General features: G+C 30.4%; 1 protein-coding gene across 6 annotated transcripts in view; it reads right to left on the reverse strand.

Annotated features, from left to right (window-relative positions):
• Nucleotides 1–14,097: 14,097 nt before the first annotated feature.
• The window catches only part of Ero1L (endoplasmic reticulum oxidoreductin-1-like protein), a 147,995-nt gene continuing 137,543 nt past the window's right edge, over nt 14,098–24,549 (reverse strand). For all 6 annotated transcript variants that reach the window (XM_075371914.1, XM_075371912.1, XM_075371913.1 and 3 more), the window contains 4 exons: nt 23,510–23,768; nt 20,451–20,604; nt 16,585–16,739; nt 14,098–14,596 (listed from right to left, as the gene is read on the reverse strand). In XM_075371914.1, coding sequence (XP_075228029.1) covers nt 14,545–14,596; nt 16,585–16,739; nt 20,451–20,604; nt 23,510–23,768 — 620 coding nt within the window. In that variant the 3' untranslated portion in view covers nt 14,098–14,544. The remainder of the gene's footprint in view (nt 14,597–16,584; nt 16,740–20,450; nt 20,605–23,509; nt 23,769–24,549) is intronic.

The raw sequence follows: 24,549 nt of genomic DNA on the forward strand, positions 1-24,549 counted from the left end.
AATTTTTTCTGATGTTTTGGTATGAAATGTGTGACGGCAAAATTTGTTCTAAAATTGTTGAATTTTGAACAACAGCAACAAATGAAAGTTGTTCAGGAGTCGCTAAATGAAGTCAACAACAATGCAGAATTACTGAAACTTGTCATAACAGGTGATGAAACATGTGTTTACGGATATGATGTCGAAACTAAAGGCTCAATCGACCTACCAGTGGAGGCATTCTATATCACCAAGACAGAAAAAAGCTCAACAAGTACGGTCGAATGTGAAGGTTATGCTCGCTGTGTTCTTCGATTTTAACGGTATAGTGCATCGTGAGTTCTTGCCACAAGGTCAAGCAATCAATAAGGAGTATTAACTACAAGTTCAACGCCGTTTGAAGCAATCCGACAAAAAATGCCCAGATTTGTGGCGAAACAGTTCATGGCTTTTGCACCACAATAATGCATGCGCCTGCTCACACTTCATATCTTGTTTGTCAATTATTAGCCAAAAACAACGCTAATGACACCCCAGTTGCCAGACATGATCCTGTGTGACTTTTTTCTATTCCCAAAAATAAAGAGAACTTAAAGGGCCGTTGTTTTATAAGCATAGATGAGATTAAAAGTGAATAGCTGAAAGAACTAAACACTATTCCAGAGATTGAGTTCCAGAAGTGTTTTGGGGATTGGAAAAAGCACTGGCATAAGTTTATAATATCTAATGGGGACTATTTTGAAGGGGATAACATTAATGTAGACAAATAAATAAAATTCTTTCCAATAAAAACACAAATTCTTGTTACTTTTTGAACACCTCGTATATAGGTCACATTATTAAAAACATAAATTATAAGGTATATTAAAATCGTAGATGTGATTAAATTCCGTATTAATTATTTAAAGATAAACAGATGAAATAACGTTAAGAAGTATATTAAATTTAAAACATTACTGCAAAATAATTCAAAATTCAGAAGGTGCTGTTGAAAAGGAGTTCTCTTGTCTGTTTGATAGAAATGGATATTACTGTTTTAAGAATATGTGACTATTTTTTTTTGGCAAAGATCACATATTTGTAAATATAAACGCAAAGATAAGTTTTAATTTTCATACTTATGGGGGCCTGTTAATGGTGTGACAGTTCTTTTTGCATCATGTAACTCATTCTGACTTTTGTGGAAGCTCCAAGAGAGAACCTACTTTAGACAGGAATATACATGAGTATAATGAATTTCAACAATTGTGACTAGGTTACAGTTTTGTTAAGGTGTTTCAAAACAAAACAGTATGATTTAATTTTGTTATAAACGAAATCGATTTGATCATCCCAAGAGAACTTGTCGTATAAAATGGCCAGAAATTTTGATTTATGGGCAAAAGAAATTCTATTGATATTATTATTATTTCCATATGAATTCTGTAAAGACTTTTTCCTTAATTATAGATTATACATTTTTAGCAAGTTATTTCGTATATACTTGGATATGCTGAAATTCTAAATGAAAACATGCTTTATACAATTTAAACGTCATTTATTTATATCAACTCATTGTAACTGCATTGTTAGGCTTGATTTTTAAAACTAATTTATAAAATGTTGATTCTAAAATGTTTTCGCTAATTTTTATTTTTTTGTTTTTTGAAACTTCTTCAATTCCTACTGGCTTGACGTATTAACATTGTTATTACTAAGTAATAAGTAGAAATTGGCTTTAAAATGATGTGTAGTGCTATAAAGTTATCTCTATATTCAAAATAACTAAAGGTAGATAAGAAAAATCTCTGTAAGATTTATAGGCCTGCCTGTACAGACTCTGCTGCTCCTAGAGTTAAAAGTAATCTCATCATATGTAATTATTGTTGTTCAGTGTTTTATTATGTGAAAAAAGTTTCACAAAAATTTGCACTGGAATACATTGACTTATAGCTATTTATATATGTATAACTTGTCCAAGCTATTGGACAATTGACACAGATCTGAAGGCGATAGTTGCCTACCTAGCTTGGGGCTATAATATGCTACTTCTGGAAAACAGTATATATACAGTATAATAATTTTATGGTATATATACAGCATAATTGTTTTTTAATTTTATGGTAATTTTTTAACATAACTAATTTTTTAATATTAATTTATATAATTATAATTTTTTTGTTTTAAAATTTTTTATACTGTTTATTCCAATCAATAAACAAATTCACATCATAAATTTTTAAATCATTTTTAGTCTTATGTTTATATAAAAAAAAAATAAATAAATTCATAACCGAATAAAACAATACATAAATATTTAGCTAACTTATTTTTAAATACATAAAGTAAATAAAAAATTAAATATAATTATTACGTTGAAATGTAGATATTTCTTGTTTTTCTCTGTTTTTATAATGGTGTTTACTTGCTCAACTATCCTTTTTTCAGTAGAACTTTTACACTAAGTTATAATGTATTTCGTTATGAATTTTTTAACTAGCGCTAGCATAATACAAATAACTACAGTAAATAATTACAAATTTGCTGAATATATAGCACTTCACTCCCTACTGCATGTTTTCATCTTCTGCCAATTCTGATGAACTGTCGCTTCCCAAATTGATGATGACATGTTCAATTTGTTGTTTTAGAGGTCCTTGCAGCGTGCGATACTCATCTTCGTTTTTGTAATATGTTTGCAACATTTATCCAGTCCTCGACAGAGTTCTGTAAACTTTTTATGACAAATTTCCATTGTTGCAGCTGTCGTAAATTGTACATTTTTGGCTGTTCTTCACCGTGCCTATATCATCCCAATGGGATTCAAATCGGTATGATATTTACGCCTACCACCAGATAGGCGAACACACTTTCCAAAGCAGGGAACCCACCTTCCTCCAATATCTTATCTTTCTTACATGTTTTCAGATGATCTTTATTTTTTTTAATTGTCTCATACAACCGAACTTTTGTCAAATTTTCATGGAATGGTAAGCTGTTAGTCCACAACCAGTCAACCATTGATTTTTTGTTAATGCTGAATTCGGTGCTCGGCTTTTTTCAGCATTGTAATAAGAAGCATTATCTAAAATAATGACACCGTTTACTGGCAAGTTAGGCGTTAATTTTTCTCTTATCCACTTTAAAAACATGTTGCGGTTCATCTGAGAATGATAATTACCTGAGGAAAATTTGGCTTTCCATACTGTCAAGCAGTTGGGAATGAATCCCATTTCAACACTGGTGTGGATAATTATTTTGAAATTGGCACATCAAAACACTCCCATGCTTAATAAAAAAAAGTGTCCATACTCTTTTTCCCATTAAATACCCCATCACTTTTTAGTTTTGCAAAAGTTTCCTTACAGAAGGCAAGCAGCCCTTGGTTAAGTAAAATTTGAACACTCTAAATTGTATATAGCATTCCAATCAAAACTGTCTGGGTTTGTCACTTCCTTTTTGTGTTTTATTCCTTTGCGAGAACTGAATTTTTTTTCTGAAGCTTTTTCACCAGTAATTCGATAAACTATTCCTTTTGAGACACATGCAACACGTGTCTACAACTTTTTCAGGATCACTAACAAGCATTCCAACTGCAACTTCTCCTGTCATGTAAAACATTGTGTATAATTTCTTTCCCTTGGTGGTAATGTCTTTTCCATGTAAATTAGACATAATATGCAAAATAATAAAATCAATTCACTATCATAAGAATAGAGCCAACAAAATTTAACCAAATAAATTACCTTTAAAATTTCACTTAAGGCTACAACTACTTTAACTTTCAAGAATTGATCTCAAAGAAAGCTATAATCGGACAATAACTGTATCCTTCTGGCACACAACAATTAACTAGACAGGTTTTAATACATGTTGAGTCTCTGATGGCTGGTACTAGACTGACCAATCCATTAGAAAAATTCATTAAATAAGAGTAACAAAAAAAATTGAGAATTTATAGAGGAACAAAAAATTTATTTAAATTTGAAAGAGAAACCTGAGTCTTAACATACTGCCCGCCAAAAATCATATGATTCATATTATTGTTTGTAATAATGTAATTTATATTATTAAAAAAAAAATTTATATATTGTATATAACTACAAATACAATATAAATTTGAACAGAATCATTTGTAAAAACAAGTTAATCTCTGAATGAATCACAAACGGTTTGTAGAGATTAATGTTTCATTTGAATGTTTAGAATGACACATCATTCAGTTATTATTTACACAAACCTGAATAAAGAAATTTTTCTTATGTATGACTCATTGCCTAGGCTAACGTACGGTTGTTTGCTGCTACCAGAATAAATTGCGAAGAGCATAGCATTGGGTTTGCTTGGCATTTCTCCCGCCACCACCCCATTCGGTCGCTCTAAAGCATAAGACCGAATGTCTGTGCCACAAACGGTAACTGAGCCTCGAAACAGTTTAGCTACCAGTCTCCTAAATAGCTCCCAGAGCTTACCTAACAGCGTGAGTGGGCTAAGCACGGTGCCATACACCACCGGCTTACGTGTCTCAACTGCTCACTTGTCATATATTTACTAAAATGGGTAGGCGCACCCCGTCAAATACTAAAAATATATATGACAGCCATAAATTAAAATTTACTTTGTCAAGACAGCAATTCGCTGCCACACCTAGGTCGTTGAATGCCAGCAAGTACTTGTCCATCATATTAAGGCGCTTGGAGCCCTAATTGGCTGGTGGTCAGCCAATTCTGAAGGTTAGCTTCCCACAGCAGTGCGTTAGGCGTCTTTCCCTTAAGTAAACTAATGATGTCGGTTGAACATAGGAACCGCATCAAGGAACTCCCACACGGTCCGATAATGCAACTCTCGCTACATTGACTCGCCGCTTGTGAGTGGCCAATTTTCCTCTTCACCTCTAAGTTGCAGGGTGGCTCGGTCTCTGCCCCCCCCCCCCTCAAGAGCAGGGCAGTCAAACATCAGGTGTTCATTTGACTGGACCTCCCCGCAGACGGACAGCTCATCAGCTGCCAGGCAGAACAGATATTGATTTAAATTAACATGGTTGGTGAGCACCTGAGTAGGAGAGAATGTCGGATCCACGGACGCCATTTTGGATGCGCCATCTTGGAATTTCCCTTTTCCCTTAGCGGGATATTTGAAATTCTGCAGGGATACCAACTTGAGTAATATATTCGCTTTGAATATTATTTATAATAATTAATTCAAAGGTTGGTACCTTAAAATAAATCCACAAATAAAAGCATAATGATTATTACTATTATAGAAGTTTATTCGTTATCTCATCACCGTAGAACCAACCGACCGATTACTTACAAATTTACATGATACATTCGGGTTATAAGCCATCGACCGAGGCCTTAGCTCCCTTGAACGTTAAGGTATTAAGAATATTCATTATTTCTTCGCTCCCGAGGAGGCGTGAAGTTGTAAATTAAAGATATTCATTAAAGAAAAAATAAATTAATCCTTTTGCTCCATTATTATATGGAAACAAGTTTTTATTGATTTTTGGTAATTTATTAAAAATGTCAATAGAAGCACAAGGCTCCTTTGTAGTAAGCCATAGTATTGCATTGAGTTACATGAAAACATTTTTTTTTTAATTAAAAAAAAAATAAGTGACTATTCTTTTTTGAAAAGATTGAACATCAGTAAATATAAAGATTAGGATAACTTAACATTTCTAATCTTCTAAATGTTAGTCTATTTGGTTTATATTGATTAGCACAAATAATGATCTCACAGTCCATTTTATCTTGAAAATTCATTATGACTTTTTGAGATAGATCAGGAGATAATCTATACATTTCAGACAGACGTATAAATAAATAAATCTATTGAGATTTTTTGCTCAATGTTAATCTCAGAATGTATGGAACTGATTTCTATCAACGTTTGCACACTCATAGCAGGAACTGAGCAGAAAGTTTTCCACTTTGATATAAATATGTTAAACGAAACTGAAGTTATAAGTTTTATTCATTTACCTTCTAAGTATGCCCACAAGTTAGTCCAACAGTGCACCACAGTACTTGCTCCGCTCCACTCTCACCATCATTATGTTGTAGTTTCTTCAGTGGCGGAATTGATTAAAAAGGTTTCTAGTCTATAAATTTGCTCAATGATACATAGTGTTTATAAGTGTGTGATACTAGCACCAAGAAATGAATGAATAAAAGCCATAAATAGCTGCATCTGCAATAATTTCCAGTGAACATAAAAACATACTATTCCATTAATACAGTTTTGAGCAAAGAGGATGCCATTCATTAATAAACTGAATTCTTTATCAGTATCAGGATTACTAGCTCACACATTAAAATTAAAAGTAGATATTTCAGTTATACTTACGAAAAATCTGAAGTTAACACAGTTATGTAATGGAACTAGATTGAAAGTTTAATCTCTAAAAAAAACATATCCTCGAAACAAATATTTTATTTATTTTTTTATATTTTTAAGTAAATAAAATGTACTGCCGATTGTTTTCATCAACAGAAGTGAAGTCTGACATAATTATTACAAATTGAACACTTTGTGGCTTATTATTAGGTTCAATTTCATGAAGTAGCTGCAGTTTATAATCACAAAATATCAATTCCATGGACAATATCAATCCCAACAAGGACAGTCTTTTAGGAATGGTTAGTCGACTGCTAATACATTATAAACTTAAATATTGTGTAGCAGCTATTGTATATAAATGTTAAGTATCTAACTTAATAAATAAAGTATTGTTAAAAATATACTTACTATTTTTTTTATCTTACAACTGATTACGATTACAGTCAGTGTTTACAAGTTAGAAGTTATTTAAAACAAAAAATAACTATCAAGTTTATTTAAAAAAAAAAAAAAAACTTTTAATACAGCAATGAATCCAACTTAATTTATTTTTTAAACATTACTACCTAAAAGCAACCAAGTTTTATCTTGATAACAAAGAAGTCTAAAAGTGACAAATTTTACAATGTGTCATAAAGAAATTGAAATCATTTTAGGATATGTTCTAGTAGTGAAAATTAAAAAAATTTTAATTTAATGTTCATGCAAACACATCTTAAAATGCTTTGTTTTTAAGTTAAGAGTAAAGAGAAAACTTCACCCCATTTTTCTTTCAACTAAAGTAAGATTACAAATTCAAAACACTAACTTTGGGGGAAAATTTGTACAATTCCATGGATTTTAGCCTGAACAGTTTTTAGTAAAACATGCTTTACTAATAAAAAAATGGTACAAAATTTAATTTTAAGAAAACTGATTCAAGCCAAAAGAGATTAAGAAATTTGATTTCTGCCTAAATATGTATAATTTCAAACCTTACCAAAACTTTTTTGACAATGTTGTAATAACAAAATTAACTGCTCAAAATAAATAAAAATTTGAAAAAATGAAACATATTACAAACTTATGTAATTGTTTAAAATGTCTTTATCACCGATTACAAACGCTCTATTCAACCTTAAATTCCTGGTGGCTCTTCCAGAGATGAGACTACTGAACCTTGTACCCCCAAAAAATCGGTGTGAAAGTTTTCTGTAGAATGAGTTCCAAAAACAACTGCTCAAAATGTTTTAAAAATACAAGAACACTTCACTAGTTATAAAAATCGGGTGTTACATAAAATTTAAGCATGGGAAAACATTAAACAATTTAATTCTCTATATTTTGGATAGATTGGATCATGATGGGGGAGTTTTTAAAAAAATGATGAAGCTAAATTTAATTTTTTCTCGATTTTATTTCAATTTTAACTGGAGAATGAAATTCTACAGACACTGCAAATTCTGACAGAGCTTCTCATTTCACCACATTAAAGAAATGTATACAGAAATGTGAAAATTAGCTTATCTCATTAAGGTATGAAAAAAATTATTAAAAAAAAATCAGCACAATTCAACAGATTCTACAAAGGTAAATTAAATATAAATGGGATTTTATTTAAAAAAAAAAATTATTGAAAAATAAAAGGCAAATATAATTTATTTTTCTATAGTTTCTTGCTTTAGAAATACATCTCTCCCAGCAAGAAGGTAGGTTTCTTGTCACAGTATGATAGAATGAAGCTGGTTGCGTCAGGAGCCAATTGTGCATGAATCCCTCCATGCCCTCGTCATATTCACATTATTGCCCTCTTACAGCTTCTTTAAGTAGCCCAAACAAATGAAAATCACAGGGTGACAGGTCCGGACTGTAGAGAGGATAATAAAGTTGAGTCGAGTGCATTTCTTTTAGTTTTGAGACTGTTAGAGCTGCAATATGGGGCCTGGCGTTATCGTGGAGGATGGCCTCTCAAATCGGATGGTCTTGTCTTTTGTGGCGATATGCAGTCCTCACTTCGTTCAACAGCTTGTAGTAGTAAGCAGCATTAGTTTTGGGTCGCTCATGCAAAAAATCAATGGGCAAAATGCCTCGCTAGACAAAAAACTGTTGAAAGAACCTTGCCAGCTGGCTTGTTTCAACTGGGGAGTTGAAAGTTTTGGTTTCCAGTTTCGAAAACTGGAAAGTAAAAGAAAGTTTATAAAAGTTTTGTGCTCCCAGCTGTAGAAAACTACACTTTGAATGTATTCTCTGTATACTGTAATGTACACTTGGAAGATGGGGGCTACAGCAGGTTCAGCAAAATATCCACGCAGATGGGGAGGACAGTTTTGGAGAAAGAATCACACTCTGATTTTAACTGGCCGCCATGTTCCTCTGATTTTGAAGTACACATTTTCTCTTCTAAGGGATCCAATCACAAGAGATCACCAAGTATCTTGGAGTGTGATTGGACCAGAGGTGGTCATTCACTAATCACGTCCAGGTGGTGAGTGAGAAAGTTGGGCAGACTGTCAAGAACTTGGTTAAGTTACTATTGAACGTTGGAGGAGGGCCCCGTACATCGAAGAGGAGGCTGTAGGCACATCTGGCGAACTCGATTCTTCTTTATGGCGCCCCAGTGTGGAAGAGAGCCATGGCGGTAGGCTGTAACAGAAGACTGTTGGAGGGAGTACAGCACCATATGGCTCTTAAGGTGGCGTCGGCATACGTGTCTGACTCGACTGAGGCAGTACTGGTGGTGACTGGGATGCCGCCCCTTTAGCAGCTGGTGGCGGCTCGTGTGCAAGTTTATCAGGGTGTGTCTAAGAACGATGCCAATGCAATTGTCTACAAAATAAATATAAAGAAATATTTGCGGAAAGGAAATTGGTACGGCTATTTAAGAGATGTTATTTTTTGTGTCTAGGTCAAATGAAATTCCACGAAATGTAGTATATAAATTAATAAATTTACATATTAAAAAAAGTTATATTAATTTAAAATACACTAGTCACTTGTAAAATGATGAAATGTTAAAATGAATTATGAAAAACTAAAATGCAAAAGAAAAAATCATATTACTTACCAGTTTCAATTACATATTTTATGTTATTATTTGTGTATCATAATCTTTATAATTAGAAACTGAAATAGTATAAAAGATCATTTTAATAATCTATTTGTAATTAATATCTGGTAAGAGAAAGGTTGAGTTTTGAGATGTCTGAGACATAGAAAATTCTATTCACAAAAATAACTAGCAAGGCAACACAAACAGTCTTTGTAAAAGATGTGAAATAATCGGGATTACTGTTAAATAAGGCCATTATCAATTGAAAATAACTGGAAATAGTTGTGAAGTATGGAATTATAAGTATATTTGTGAAAAGAATAAAGAAAAATTGTATTAATTTGTCAACAAATTGATTATAAGATATGAATATTATACAATTTTAATATAAATATTAAAAGTTTATTAATTAACATATAACGTTTTAAAAATAAACAGCAACATCTTAATTAACATAAAAATAAATTTATTTCAAACAATATTATGAACCTCTTTTTTTATAAATAAACAATATACAAATATGCCCATACACCAATGAGCTAACAGAATAAATATCATTTTAAAATTATTATTTACAACATTTGTTACTTAAGTAATAAATGACTAGAATTGAAAAGCTCATTACACGGTTTAACTTTTTAACGTATTAATCGTCATGGCAAAAATAATTTTAAAAAAATCACATAAAATTGTCAAGGTAAAACCTGCAGTGTATTTATTTAAATATATGTATCTATGATCATCTATGCAAGATTCTTGGATAGAGAGCTCATGGCTTAAATAATCAATGAGAAATAGCATCTTCTATGAAAATGCATAACACTGTTACATGCTTCTATTCTTTTCTTTGATGACTATTAATATTCAACGCACACACATATTAAAAGTGGCAAAAGACTTAATATTAAAAATAGATCAAAATGTTCACATGACTTTGTACATAAGAATCAACATTTACTTAAAGCCCACTAGGAAAATTTAAAGGATTCTTTCACAACTGTTTTTATTGTATTTTGAGGCAAGGTTTTAGCTATACACTATTCAGATAAATCCATTATTCAGGGCAAGTGTTACGGCCCTGATAATATAATATATTATATTATATTATATTTTAATGAGTAATTTTTCAGGTAGTGTTATTTCTAAGTACATTACAATCTATGATTTATTTAAATTAAATTTAGAAAATATACTTTTTAATTAATATCTCATTTATTAAATCAAGTAAACTGTTTTCTAACGTTAATTATGTAAGAGAAATTCTATTTTAACAAGTAGGCAAATGACATAATATTTGTAAATAGTGTAATACTGAATATATATAATTAATGTTCTATCTGAAAATTACAAAGTCTACATTTTATTTTCACATTATCTTTGCGTTTATGTTAATTTATTTATAATTATGCATGCATCTGCTTTAATAAAATTTAACATGTACTTATTAATATAGAAATTTTTTAGATTGAAAACACGGCTGTTTTTATTTAAAATATTTTACACAGGGACTGTAATACTTGTAAAAAAATATTATTTTGCATTTACCCATTCAGGTGCATTTAAAAAAAAAAGAGAGAGAGAATAGAGCATGAAATTAAATTCATTTCTTTATTTTTTTGTTTTATTTAGATTCACTTTCAACTAACAAAAAAATGTTTCTGCATTCCTTATTAATACAGTTTTTCCCCGATTCACTAATTAATGATGAATTTAAGAAAGATTTTTCAAGCTATAACTAATAAATCGAGTAGAATTTTAAACGATTTTCATACAAAAACCTTTTTCATAATTTCAAATAGGGGTTTTCCTTTTCTTGAGAGAATTGGTTTTTTATGATTTACATACCAGGAGGCAATTTAGTAAACGATTTCACGGTACAAGAATTAAACAACAGTTGGGATACTGGGTACGTATTTTCTCAATGGGCTTTTACAGTGAGACATCGTATTCTCTCTTCTACTTCCCTTCTGTGTAAAATTCATCATCTATTTTTTTAAAATGTACTGATTAATTCTAAGGTTAAATTCTGACATAAGAAGGATTAAATTTGTACTGGATGTGGATGACTAGTACTGTACCATATGAATATAAGATTCACAAATAATTATCAATGATCGACAGATAGCGTAAGAAGAGGTGAAAGCTTACAGAAATGGGTGCCTTGTAATGCACCAGTAGAAACACGAATACTGGACAATGAGGTCTTGTAACGCATAAAATTACATGCATTAAAAGACACTGCAGCCAATGTGTTACAGTAAATAAAATTTGTAACAATTTTCCATTAAAACATTTTTTATTCTAATTTTCATTGACAGTACCCTTTTTGATAATACATAAACACTAACATCCTGTCCTACATGAGTTTATCATCACCTTTTCCTCTTTCTTTGTCCTTTATTTTTTCTTTTCTTGAAAAGCACAGAGAAAATTGTTAATCAACCAAACTGGAATCAACAAGATTGTAAAGGTAGTACCGGTAAAGCAGGCCGCAACCTTGCTGTAGTGATTTTTATCTTTTGTGATATTTGAATGGTTAATAATGGTAAAACAATTTCATATGTTTATGATTAAAAATTAAAAATGGAGGATTTATGCAGCCTGAATGTGGTAGTGAAAGGGACACTGAACTGATATCAGAACAACTACAGTTACAAGTACAATTATAATTTGAAAATTAATGTTGATCTACATCATCCTTAAAAGCACACTATACTAACATGATGAGCCAGCATTATACATCACCATAGAAACAATTATCCTCATCTTGGATCACTGGTCCAAATGGTTTCTGGAAGTTATAACTTTTAGACAATATCAGAGAAATGATGAGTCGACAAAGATTTTTACAAGATTTCATTTCAGATTTCATCTGAAATGAAAATTAAAGATATAATTTAATCTAATTAAACTTGATTTAATTAGATTACATTAAAATAAATTTAATTCTTTTAACAACGCATAGAGGGTAGGAAAAATATGATTTTTAGATGAGCCAGTCATTTAAAAAATAAAAAATCTTCATAACAACATACTGGTTCTAAATACAATGCTTAACAGTATATAAAGATTAGACAGAATGCTTCCCATGTGTGCAAACAAACACCAAAAAATAATATTTAGTTTTAACCCATTCACTTTATTTGTCAACAGCAGCTTGCTGTAAATTCACATGATCCTCCACTACTCCGATGAGTCACGCTTGATCCTGTACTTTGTCAAATCTAATTAACAATGAATTTATGAATGGATTATTACAATTTCAGATGGTTCCAAACACTACCACTAGTATCAGATAAAAGATACAATTTAAACTACATTGGAATACTACAATGGTTTTATAACCATTTTGATAAAATGATGCATAAATTATGAAACTTACTAATGTATTATAAAATAATTTATTTAGCTAACCTCTTTCATTACAGTAAAAGTCAAGTCGGTACACTTCATGTGATAATTCACACTTTACATATTTTATTATTGTTTTATATATTTTTTATGTGATCATTTTGTAGTCTGTTTTATAAAATTTATCCATCAAAATATATTTCATTTCAAATAAATATTGAAAATTATTTATTGAGCAATGAAAATGATATTTCTAATTTGGAATTAATCTGTATTAAGAAATAAAAATTAATGAATAAATTATTGAAAAAAAAAAAGATTAAATAGTTTTCATTCAACTGTTCTGCAATACAGTGGTCACTACATTTACTAATACACACTCAGCAGTCATCACTGCCTAGTGACTTTCCAAAACAAGATTCAGTGAATGAAGATCACTTCTAAGTTGATGCCAGTGAGTAGTGATATCATATATTTGATTCATCAAACATGATGGTTTTTTTACATCATTTTTATTATTTTAGTTTGTTTCTTTATATTATTTTTTTTTTTTTATATCTTAAGTGTTTTGTATTTTTTTGTTAATTTAATTAAACTAATTGGAAGAATAGAAAAAAAAAATTAAAAAAGGTGAAGAAGAAAAATTTATTAGAGAAGTTCAAAAGTAGTCTTCTACTTTTATAATCAGTAATTTGTAAACAGTAGTTACATTCAAGTAAATTTATAAAATTCTTCTTTGTCTTATTTTAGAGAGTAAATGATAAAAATTTCTTTCTCTGGGCTTATTTCCACAACTGGATATACCCGCATTTGTCATTGTTTTGCCATTTTTTTCAACAATACTATAATAATGACAACAAAAGTATTTTCATTTTGTATTTTTGCATTTTTTCTCAAACTTCAACATAATCCTATTCTTCTATGATTAGGCTGGCATTGTAATCAACATTTTAATCATAATTATAAATGATAAACATGTCACTGTTATTAAAGAACGACTAAATATAAATGCTTTGGTCAAAACAGCTGGGTGTGTCATTAAGCATAATAAAATTTTAACGGGTATAATTAATAGTAAATAAATGGGTTAAACACTCTCCAAAATTTAAACATATATTAATGGGAAAAAAACTTGTATTAAAAAAATAGCGAAATATATGAACTAGATTAATATTAAATCCATTTTAGTAATAACTGATTATTATTAATTGACTGGTTTTAGCTGCTTTCTATATGTATAGATAGAAAGTATCAACATTATAATAGTGAATAATTTCATACAAGAAATTTAAGACAGGCAGATCTTATAATCACATTCCTACTCTTAGTAGGAACAAATTGAAAGAAAAAAAAAATCAAAGTATAAATGAAGAATGTGATGTTAAGATATAAAAAAATTATTCAACTAACAAATACAAATTTTAAAATTTAAACTTATATTTAACTTGCAAACAATTATTGTATAACAAAATTTAAATTAACCTGTACAAAAACCCTGATATTTTTTAACATACATATATAGAATAATATTTATTTACAAATATATATACCTCTATTTATTTAATTTTACAATATACAGATAATTATTCACATTAAGAAAATCTAATAAGTTAATAATTATATTTATAAATAAACTAAAAGTAGTTATAAATACACACACACATATACACTTATGTTCATCAACAGTCATTAAAATAGTTAAATTTCTTCCTCCTCTTGTGACAAAATTGAATAAGTTTTTTATTTACATGTGATGTAATCAGTGGTGGTGTCGTTTTAAATTATTATTGTTACATATACAATAAATTGATGATATATTATATTACTTATCTAAAAATGAATTCATATTTTTAAATTAAGTTTCACCTCATCATTTTTCTAAATTGTTCTAGTGCAAAAATACTGTTTGATAACCTGAAAACAGAAAATATAATACTCATAAATAATATATATAATTTAAAAGAATAAATAACAAGATGTTCAAATTAAAAAAAAACAAAAAACAAAAACTACATTAAAAAACTACAAGGGATGACTGAAATGTATTGCACAATCACTAATAAATAAAAAATGAAAAGAGATATTAAAATAAAACAAATAAGGGTAAAAGTTCATTTTATTTACTAAAAAAACTTGGTGTCTCAGTTTCTCATTCTGCTACTGAGGAATGCTGGAGCCTTTCGTTGATTCACAACCTCACTGTGTTCTTCAATTCATCATTCGTGGTGAGATGAACATTTAATATCTTTTAACTGCAGAATGAAGTGAAAATCATAGGGCACCAAGTCTGTTGTGTACAGAAAGGTTCAAATCTCAACTTCATAAGCCCTCGACAGTTGCATGCAATATGTATGGTGAGCATTATTGTGTTGCAGAATTATCAGCTTCATGGATTGTTGAACAAAACACACATGACTCCTAAGGTATTTTAATATCTCTATGTATCACTCAAAATTCAAGGTAGACCCGGCTTCCAGGTAGTCAATTATGTACAAGTGTTTGGAATCTCAGAACACTTCAAAAGAATTTTTTTGATTGCGGCTAACCGTAGCATCAGTATTTCATGCTCTATCGTTTTCCTTCTGGGTCATAATGATGCACATTAGTTTTGTTTCCTGTAACAAGGCGTCATCTGCTTTGTCATGATAAACTTCCAAAAGCTCTTCACATTTCTTTCTTTTGTTTTTTCTATGAGTTCGTGTGACATCCACCGCGAACATATTTTACAGTATCTAAGTTGTGCAATATTGTCCTATTTGTTCTTTTGGTGTGCCATTTGGGTAGGGATATGTTGTGTGATGCGACAGTCATTTTGAACTGAATTATCCATCTCCACTAGGTGTTTCCATCAGTCACAGAAACTGGCCGACCAATGAGTGGTTCATCATCAAAGTTCACTTTACCGTCTTCTGATGCACAAATTTTCATTACCCACCTACTCACAGTAGTTTGATCAACAGTGTCATCACCGTTAATGACTTTTAGATGACAATGAATGTTACAAGCGTTCACCTTTTTCGCTGTTAAAAAGTTCAATGCATGTTTTTTTTCAGATGCAATAAAGGGTGACACCAAACACACACACATGTACATACAATCATCTGGAAAACTTCCATCTGGTTTTTTGGGTTCCTTAGGTGTGAAAAGTAAAGATCCAATGAAAACTGCATATGCCCAAATTGGACCGATTACAATACTTTCCCTAGCTATATAGCGCTAGATGGGAAAGTAAAAGAGAACTCTTGAAGATGTTGGGTACTTTTACAAAAAATGTCATTAAAATATTTCAATTTTCTTAAAATATACATTTTTATTGAAAAAAGGCTGAGAATAGCAGACAGAGAAAATAAAACAATATAGGGCATTTGTCCGCATGAACTTTTTTGTTACTCTCCCAAATTATTCCTGGCGATGGAATAATTTTTTTTTATCAAAATTGTAATTATTTCATCAAACATAATTAACCACATAATTTATAAAGCGATTTAAATACCCACCAAATTGAAATAAAAAAATGTTATCTTATTCCGGGAGCACTTTCATGCCATTTTAGTCCATCATCAGTTGATGTTGAATGTGTTTATAAGTTACATGTCATTCAATAAAATGTCTCTCTGATAGCTAACAATAAAATGGTTAAAATATTTACTGCAATGTATTATCTATGGCAATATATGCAGTAATGCAGCTCTAATATTTTTCAAATATAATGCTATAATTAATAATATATATAAAATTAAATCAGCAGGGAGAAAGTGTTTATCTGTTGAGTCATACATAGCACAATTATAAGAACACAGATTAAAAGTCTAGTTCATATTTTTAAGACTCATCGTATTAAAATTATTAATTAATCTAAGACCCATTATATAATCTATATAAAAAAAAGTTGTAAATATTACCTTCCAAATGCATTGAAAAGCGCAACAATTTCACTTCTTTCTAACTGGAAGAAACGTTTACCCAAAGCCAATAAACTGTTACCATTTTCATTGGAATTAAGTTTATCAAATTTTCCAGAAAATAAAATTTTTAATGCGGTTCCCAAACCTTGAATCTGGAAAAATTTACATTATAATTACGCAAAAAAGTACAAAAAAATAAATAATAATAATATAACAACTACAAGACAAAGTAATCCGTAAAAAATATAATAAATAATTATTTACTTTACCAGGATAAATTTAACCTAAAATAACCTCAATTTCAATAAAAGTTTCATTCAAATTGGTTCAGTAGTTTGAATTTTAAGTAAATTTAACAGTATACCTGCATACAAACACAGTATCGTGTAAATTAATGAATTTTTTATAATTTTAACAAATTTTTATATTTTACTTAAATGAGTGTATCTGCTGTACAATTTTATTAATATTTTATTACCTCCTTCATTCTTTTTGGGATAAATTGAATTACTTTCACTCAATGCTCTTTAAATTTTTCATGCCAAACTGATTACAAATTGTACATCATTTTCTCCTTTGGTGTGCAGTCTAACTTCATTTCCTTCTTGTATATGGCCCGTAAATTCTCAATAAGGTTGAGAACAGGTGAGGTTCCTGTCCAGTCATATAAATGGATATTATTACCGACTTTTTTGATATTTTTTAGATGACAGGGGGTGAGATCTTGTTGGAACACCTAATTTTTGCTTTCCACAGGAGGCAGACCTCTTGCTTTTCAAAATCGCTATATATTTTTTCCCTACTTTTTACTTGAATGTAATAAGAATTCTCAATCAAGTGTCAACACACTGTCCCTGTAACAGCTGGGATATTAAAAAAATATTTTAAATTAGGCTATAATATAACCTATTATAAAAATATTGAGATTGTAAAAATATTTCTAAAATTGTAACTAATAACATCATCTGCATTTATACATATTTTTAAAAGACATTATAGTTCTGCACAACTAACATATAAGAAAGTTGTTAAAAATCACACAGCATCTTTTGAGAAATTCTGCTTTGGACAAGTCAGTCATGTACATGAGTATCTAAAAAAACTAAACATGGACATGATTGAAAAATATCAGCTTACAATGGTTCTGTAATGTTAATATTATGAGAAGTCCTTCATTAATGACAATTTTAATTTAATTTACAGATTATATACAGGCACAGTTTTGTTTCTGAATAAAACAGAAGTCTTTTTTTTAGATAAATACCTTATTCAAGGATTGATAAATGGAAATTAAAAAAGTTGATCAAATGACTGCCTTTGGCAACGGCACAAATCCTGGTCTTTCCAAGTACTTCTCAATACATCAGAGAACATATCTTAAGTTATTTGCTCAATTTTATGACCAATTTTTGTCTTCAGTAGTTGGATTGTTGTCGGCTTGTTAACATAGAAAGTCTGGCACCCTTAGATCAGACAAACGAGGTAGCCAATCGACATTATCTGACTGGGATGGATTGTTTTGTTTGGAATTTTAGTTGCTACATAAATGTAACTTTTTCTAATTACTCTAATAAACTAATATTATTATTAGTTACTTCAAAAATTTCACCTTTCTTAAATATTATTCAAGGTATTGCCGCTGAAAATTTTAGCTGCAATATTTTTATTTTTGTATGTATAGCACCATATGATCTAAAAATGTTATTTTTAATAACCTGTTGATTTAACTTATTTAAATGAATTCACGATTACAATTTATTTTATGTATACTATGTTTATAATTGGAAAGGTTAATATGAAAAAAATGCTCTAGTCTCTTAAAATAATTTGTAATATGGTTAGGTTTAAATGTCAAGATAAAACATAATTATTATTATTATTATAAATAGCATTATGTTATTTTATTACGAGTAATAATTATCTGCTATATATTTGCATTTATGTTGGCATAATGCTGTTTTTGAAAGCAGATGCTATGTGCTTCTTTCTGACTTAATACTGGTGCATTGATTTTGAAGTTATTAAGTCAGCATTATTGTTGCGACTGTACAGAACAGGAATGTAAGGATATCGGGGAATACTTTCACCTCAATCATAGAACCCTATTAATTTCCCCTATTTATCCCTTTATTAATCATAGAACCTGAACACTGGTACCCTGCTGCTGGGTCTTTCTTATTATCAGGTAGGTATTTAAATTTTAATGGCAGTTACAAATTTGTTTTTGTTTTAAGATGGAGTTGGGGACTGCATTCTGGTCCTTTGTAGATTGTTTTGAAATGATTTTGTTTTTCACTTGAACTATTCCTTGGGAGATTAGCAAGGTATTAGCATCTTTCTCCTGAAACGATTCCCCTTCAGTCTGTCTACTGAAGGTCTTTTGGTCTAGCAGTCTGATGGGGTTCTAGTTTTTTAGAGGATGGAATGCACTCCCTTCATGGAGGGATTTGCATGTGCTTTTAGTAGGCCGATAATCGAAAGATGAAGAAAAGAAGGATGGCGAATCTAGGTTTTTTAGATTCTGCTGCAACTGTAATGTTAACCGTGTCCGGTTCACTTTCTGCTTGCACCAAAGTAGAGCAGAATTTAGGCGACTGCTTTTTTGTGGTCTTAAGGTAAAACAGGAGCTGAAATCTACTTTAGGCAAGACTTTTAGCACAGCAAGAAAGTGCCTTTAATCATAATGTAATATAATGAACTGAAATATTAAAATATGATCATGTAAACATTAAGCACGTGGAAGGAGCCTGACGTCTACCCATGTTTACAACCAGTGACAACATTGAGCATCTAATCTCTTATTTCTGAAAGACAAAAAGTGATTATTAATGAAGTGGTGAATGGTCTACAAATTGTGAAATTATTCGTAATAGACTTAATTTTCATACAATTTGTACAAGGTCCTCCGAAAACAGCTCACAATGCAAATAAACAAATGTGTTTGGACATCTGCTCACAAAATTTTGCCCATTATGATATTTTTTCTTGTTCAGAATTATTACTCGTAATGAAACATGGATCTAACCTTTGGTGTCAGAGAGTGAGTAAGAGAGTATGGAATGGAAACATCCAAAATTGCCTACCTACCAGGAAAGTCAACAATCAAAAGTAAAATTGATATTAACGGTTGACTCACAAGATGCGTACCAGAACAATGCGCATCTACAAACTGCCCACAGAGCTGAAACCTCCATTAAATCAAGTTTGAATACTGGCTCACCCTCTGTATAGTCCTGATCTTGTTTCTTCAGACTATCCACATGTTCAGTTCACTCATAAAGAAATTAAAAGGTCATAGATTTCATCTCGATCAAGAACTGTTGAAAGTGTTGCATGCGTGACTTGTAACTCAATCAAGAATTTTTTCCTGAGGAGATATACAACCTTATGCAACGATAGAAGAAGTGTAATGAAAAGAAAGGGGACTATGTTGAAAAATTATAAATTGAAAGGTTTTTTTCATTGAAATACAATTTATACCTGCACAGCCTACTGACTCAGTCAATTAGTTATTTATATTTAAAATTTTTGTGTTTTCCTTTATTTGTAGAGTATTCTCTCCTATAATGTTAAACCATTATAACCAGATTTCCATAAAACTTTAATTACGTTGACTTGTGTTTTATGAACACGTTCACTCAATTCAGAGATATTAAGTAAAGTAGATTCCGACACATAAACATCTATATATATTAAATTTTACCCAATATTTTTACGTTTTTGAAATCTGGGACCTCAAATAACTAAAAAATGTCAAAAACCAGGACTCCAAAATTTTGATCCATTAAAATGTTTTCCTTAATAGTTTTCTCAACTGTAATAATTGAAGAAGTAAGAATAACTGCATTGAAAAACCCCATTACCTGTAATTTTCCCCATAGCTTGCACTTCTCACAACCAACACAATCCATGATCTGTGAAATATTTCTAAAATGTTGTCTAAACTCTTCCTTCAATTTACGAGCTTGTTTACCTCCAGAGAACATTGAACTTTCATTAAAGTGATTAGGAAATGATCTGAAACATATTTAATGTTATTTATATATTGTAAATTTATGATATAAATTCAATATGAATTTAAAATAACAGGATCATACATTTTTCTACCTTATTCTATATAATCCTGTCTTGTCTATTTACAGTTAATTCACTGTATCTATAACTTAATCCCTTTTTAATAAGAAACTAAGTTTTTGTCAGACCTTCATTTAGACTTTATTTCTTTGGTTTAAATCAATCCAAAACAAGTAGTAAACAAACCTAAAATGTATGATTAGATAAATGTAACTCTTTCCTGAAGAAAAAATTATAAAGACTTCATCCAAAATGCTAAAAAATGCTCCTTACAATTTTTAGTAATATCTAATGTTACATTTATTACTATTACATGTTCTTGCTGTCAAATTTTGTTTTATTTTTACACAAGAAAATTTTTTTTGCGTAAAAAACCAAACATATATTGTTTTAATTTATTGTAAAAGCATGTTGAAACCACAAAAAAAATAATAAAAGGAGTCACAACTTTACCTGACCAGTATGCCAGCTACTAATTTGAATTTTGTCCAAACAATAAACAATTCCACAGGCAGAGTCCATACTCCACTGATTTCCAATAAAATATTGGTTGTTCTGGGTACTACTTTTATTAAGAGATAAGTGTGGCAAAATGTAATGCTTCTAAAAAAATTTACATAATTATTCTATTGTAATCTAAGGTTTTAAATTGCATTATAGAAAGATGGTTAATATTTTGACGTATCAAGAATGTAAGAATTTTTTTTAAATTGCAATTTCTGAATAAAAATTTTCTAATTCATTAAAAATCAATTTTACCAATGTTTTTAAATGTTCAGCATTGCAATTGTAAAAAATTATAGACTAGCATAAAATCTATCTTTTCTTTTTCTATTGCACATCAATACGATTCTGAAAATAATCTTAAAGAGAAAAAGCGGAACAGCTTTTGGAACAGGCCTCTTCTTTCAAAATTCTATTTTATGCTAAGTTATCTAATTCTTCCCCCCCCCCCCCATCGTCAATACAACTGAGAAAATCATAGGCATCCTTAATTCCTAAATTGACACCTTTCTTAAATCTCATTAACTGACTGCATCATGGTCATATTCTCTGGATTTCCTCTGATGAAGAGTTATAGTATTAACAACCTCTAAAGAAAATTACCTTCCATTATTTTGCTAACATAGAGGTATTACCCAAAAATTCCTGAAATCAACCTATAAAAAATAAATAAATTACCTAAAAAATTATTGGATACCATCCCTTCGGTGGTCTCTTTCTGCGTAGAGAGTTTTCCATCATTTCTTTTTTCCTGATTGGAAACATTATTGGAAGTCATCTCTTGTCAAGGTGTACATTACTTCTTACAATTTGGCCTGGATTTCTTCAAAGGTTTCTAAATATCATCCCTTAAACCTCAGTTATCTTCAAAAACTAGTGGATTGTGCACTGTCATGATGCAGTAACTAAAATCTGTTGCACCAATTATTGTTCAGCCATTTGTGTCAAATCTGCCTAAGAATGGCGTAAATGTAATTCACTGTTCACAGTTTTTTGGAGAAAACTTTTTGTGAGTGATGCCGTTAGTCAAGAAAACAAATCATTAAATCGATGTTGCTTTGTACCTGCCTGGCTTTTTTTTTGGCCTCTTCCGCTGTTATGATTAGTACTTCATTTCAGGTTCATTTACATGATATTTATAAGTCCAAGAGTAATGATGCTCCAAATGAAGTTTAGGTCGATTACAAAGAGTCTTTTCAGCTCAGTAAATACTCAAACATAATGCTCTTTTTTTTGTTCGATGCTGAGCAGTCTTTTTTACAAATGTAGTGATGTGTGTTGAGGTCCCATAACAGAATTCACTACTAAACGTTACACGGCAGAACTCACAAATGTCATGAAATGTTCCCTTTGGTCTTTCAGAGTGGCTTAATGCACTTAGAGGTGCATGAATGCTCATTCATTTTGAGGTGTGATTTCAGTTAAACGATGACCAGAATGCTCATTCTCACCACTGACTCACTGCTGCCTATTTTTTAAAACATTAATTTTATGTTTGTACTTATCTAAGAATGTAAATTCATTGCTCATTAATATAATTCATTTTCATTTCCCTATAGAATAGCAAAATGACAAAAACACCATTAGTAAAAAAAAGTACACATCCACATATGATACCTCCCAGCCAACTAACAAGAAGGGAGGGAAGGAAAGGGAATGGAAAGGTAGGGTAGGGTAGGGTTGGGTTCGACCATTCCTGAGATGTATGGTTAATTAAAACCCAAACATCAAAGAATACCGGTATCCATGATCTAGTATTCAGATATTTTTACACGGATTTGAATCGTGGATACCGGTGTTCTTTGGTGGTTGGGTTTTAATTAATCATACATTTCAGGAATTGTCGAACTGAGACTGTACAAGACTACACTTCATTTACACTCATACATATTATCCCCTGAAGTATTATCTGAATGGTAATTACCGGAGGCTAAACAGGAAAAAAGAATGAAAGAGTATGGTAAGGTAGGGTAGGGTAGGGAGGAATTTGCACTGGATTATTGGACTTTTGTTTATCAAAAATAACAATGTTGTTACTGTAACTCTCAATAGTAAATGTTATTGTGCGATGGTGAATAATTTTTATCAGATAGATTTTTTGACTGAGGACTTTTGACTTCAAGGAGTCTGATTCAATTGGATTGGTTGGATTCTCAGATTACTTGCAAAAAAGTACAAAGTAATTTAAGTTTATAGTGAACAGATGTAAATATCTCATTAATGGTGATGATTTAGAGAAAATGCTAGGATATGGAGTTTTAATAAAAAGTGTAATATTTCATATTACAATTGTTATAATCAAATAATAATTAATTTGCAGACACCTGTAATAAGTAATACTTACTTCACAACAGAAAGGAAATCTTTAATAGCAGCTTTAGTTTGAACATCCTCTGATTCATTTCCAGTATAATATTCCTCACGTTCCAAGTATGGAGCTGCTTTAGCCAAAGCTCTCAATTCTAGTAGATAAACAAAATAAAGATTCCTTAACCACTGTGGACCTTCACCATTTGTTTCTTCTGGTCCAAAGCGATTTTTAAATTCTTGAAGATTTGGTCCCCACTGTGCTTTTTGTGTTAGCATGCCAAGACTTGATTTCTCTGTAAGAAAAATAATTTTTAACATTTATTTCTTACAGATTATAGAAATTATAACACAGTACAGTTATACATTAATATTCTTTAGATCTCTCATTGATAATTTATGAAAAATACTCTGGACTGTAAATATATTGGTGTGCAATTTTTCTTGTGGGGCCATCTCAAAAGTAAAGTGTAAACCACTCGCCCAATGACAATTGCCGAGTTGAAAATGAGGAATCAATAACAAATTGCTGCAATTCTCATGGAAGTGTCTCAAAGTGCCATTTAAAATCTCACCGCTTCCGGAATGCACACTTTTGAATGGCCATAACCTTACGGACATTATTTTTAGAAATTGAAATTTTTTGTGTAGGGACACTTAATGGCATGCAATTTACTTTTTGTTTGTAAAACTTGTAAATTCATTTTTTATTCTTTTTGTGAGAGTTACTTCAAAATTTCCTATTTCCTTGTACGACACTGTAATTATTATATTTTTTACTGTTGCTAGCAAATCACCTATTGAGTGTTCCATAAAAAATCAAAACAAGTTTTTAAGGTACCAAAATGGATTGTCAGATCATTGTTTGGCACCCAAAAGTATGACTCTATGTAGATCGATATTTAGAAAATTAAATATGTTAACTTATACTTGTTTATATTTGTGAATTTGTAATCTTTGCTAAAATGAATAATTACTTATTTCTGAAAGATAACAGTAGCCACTCGCATCAAAGCAGGACTCTTTTTGTGTAACTTGAAGCAATACTTCAGCTTATGAGAAAGAACCTTTCCGCTA

The sequence above is a fragment of the Lycorma delicatula genome, chromosome 7 (assembly GCF_047948215.1).
Source record: "Lycorma delicatula isolate Av1 chromosome 7, ASM4794821v1, whole genome shotgun sequence".
NCBI classification, from domain to species: domain Eukaryota; kingdom Metazoa; phylum Arthropoda; class Insecta; order Hemiptera; family Fulgoridae; genus Lycorma; species Lycorma delicatula.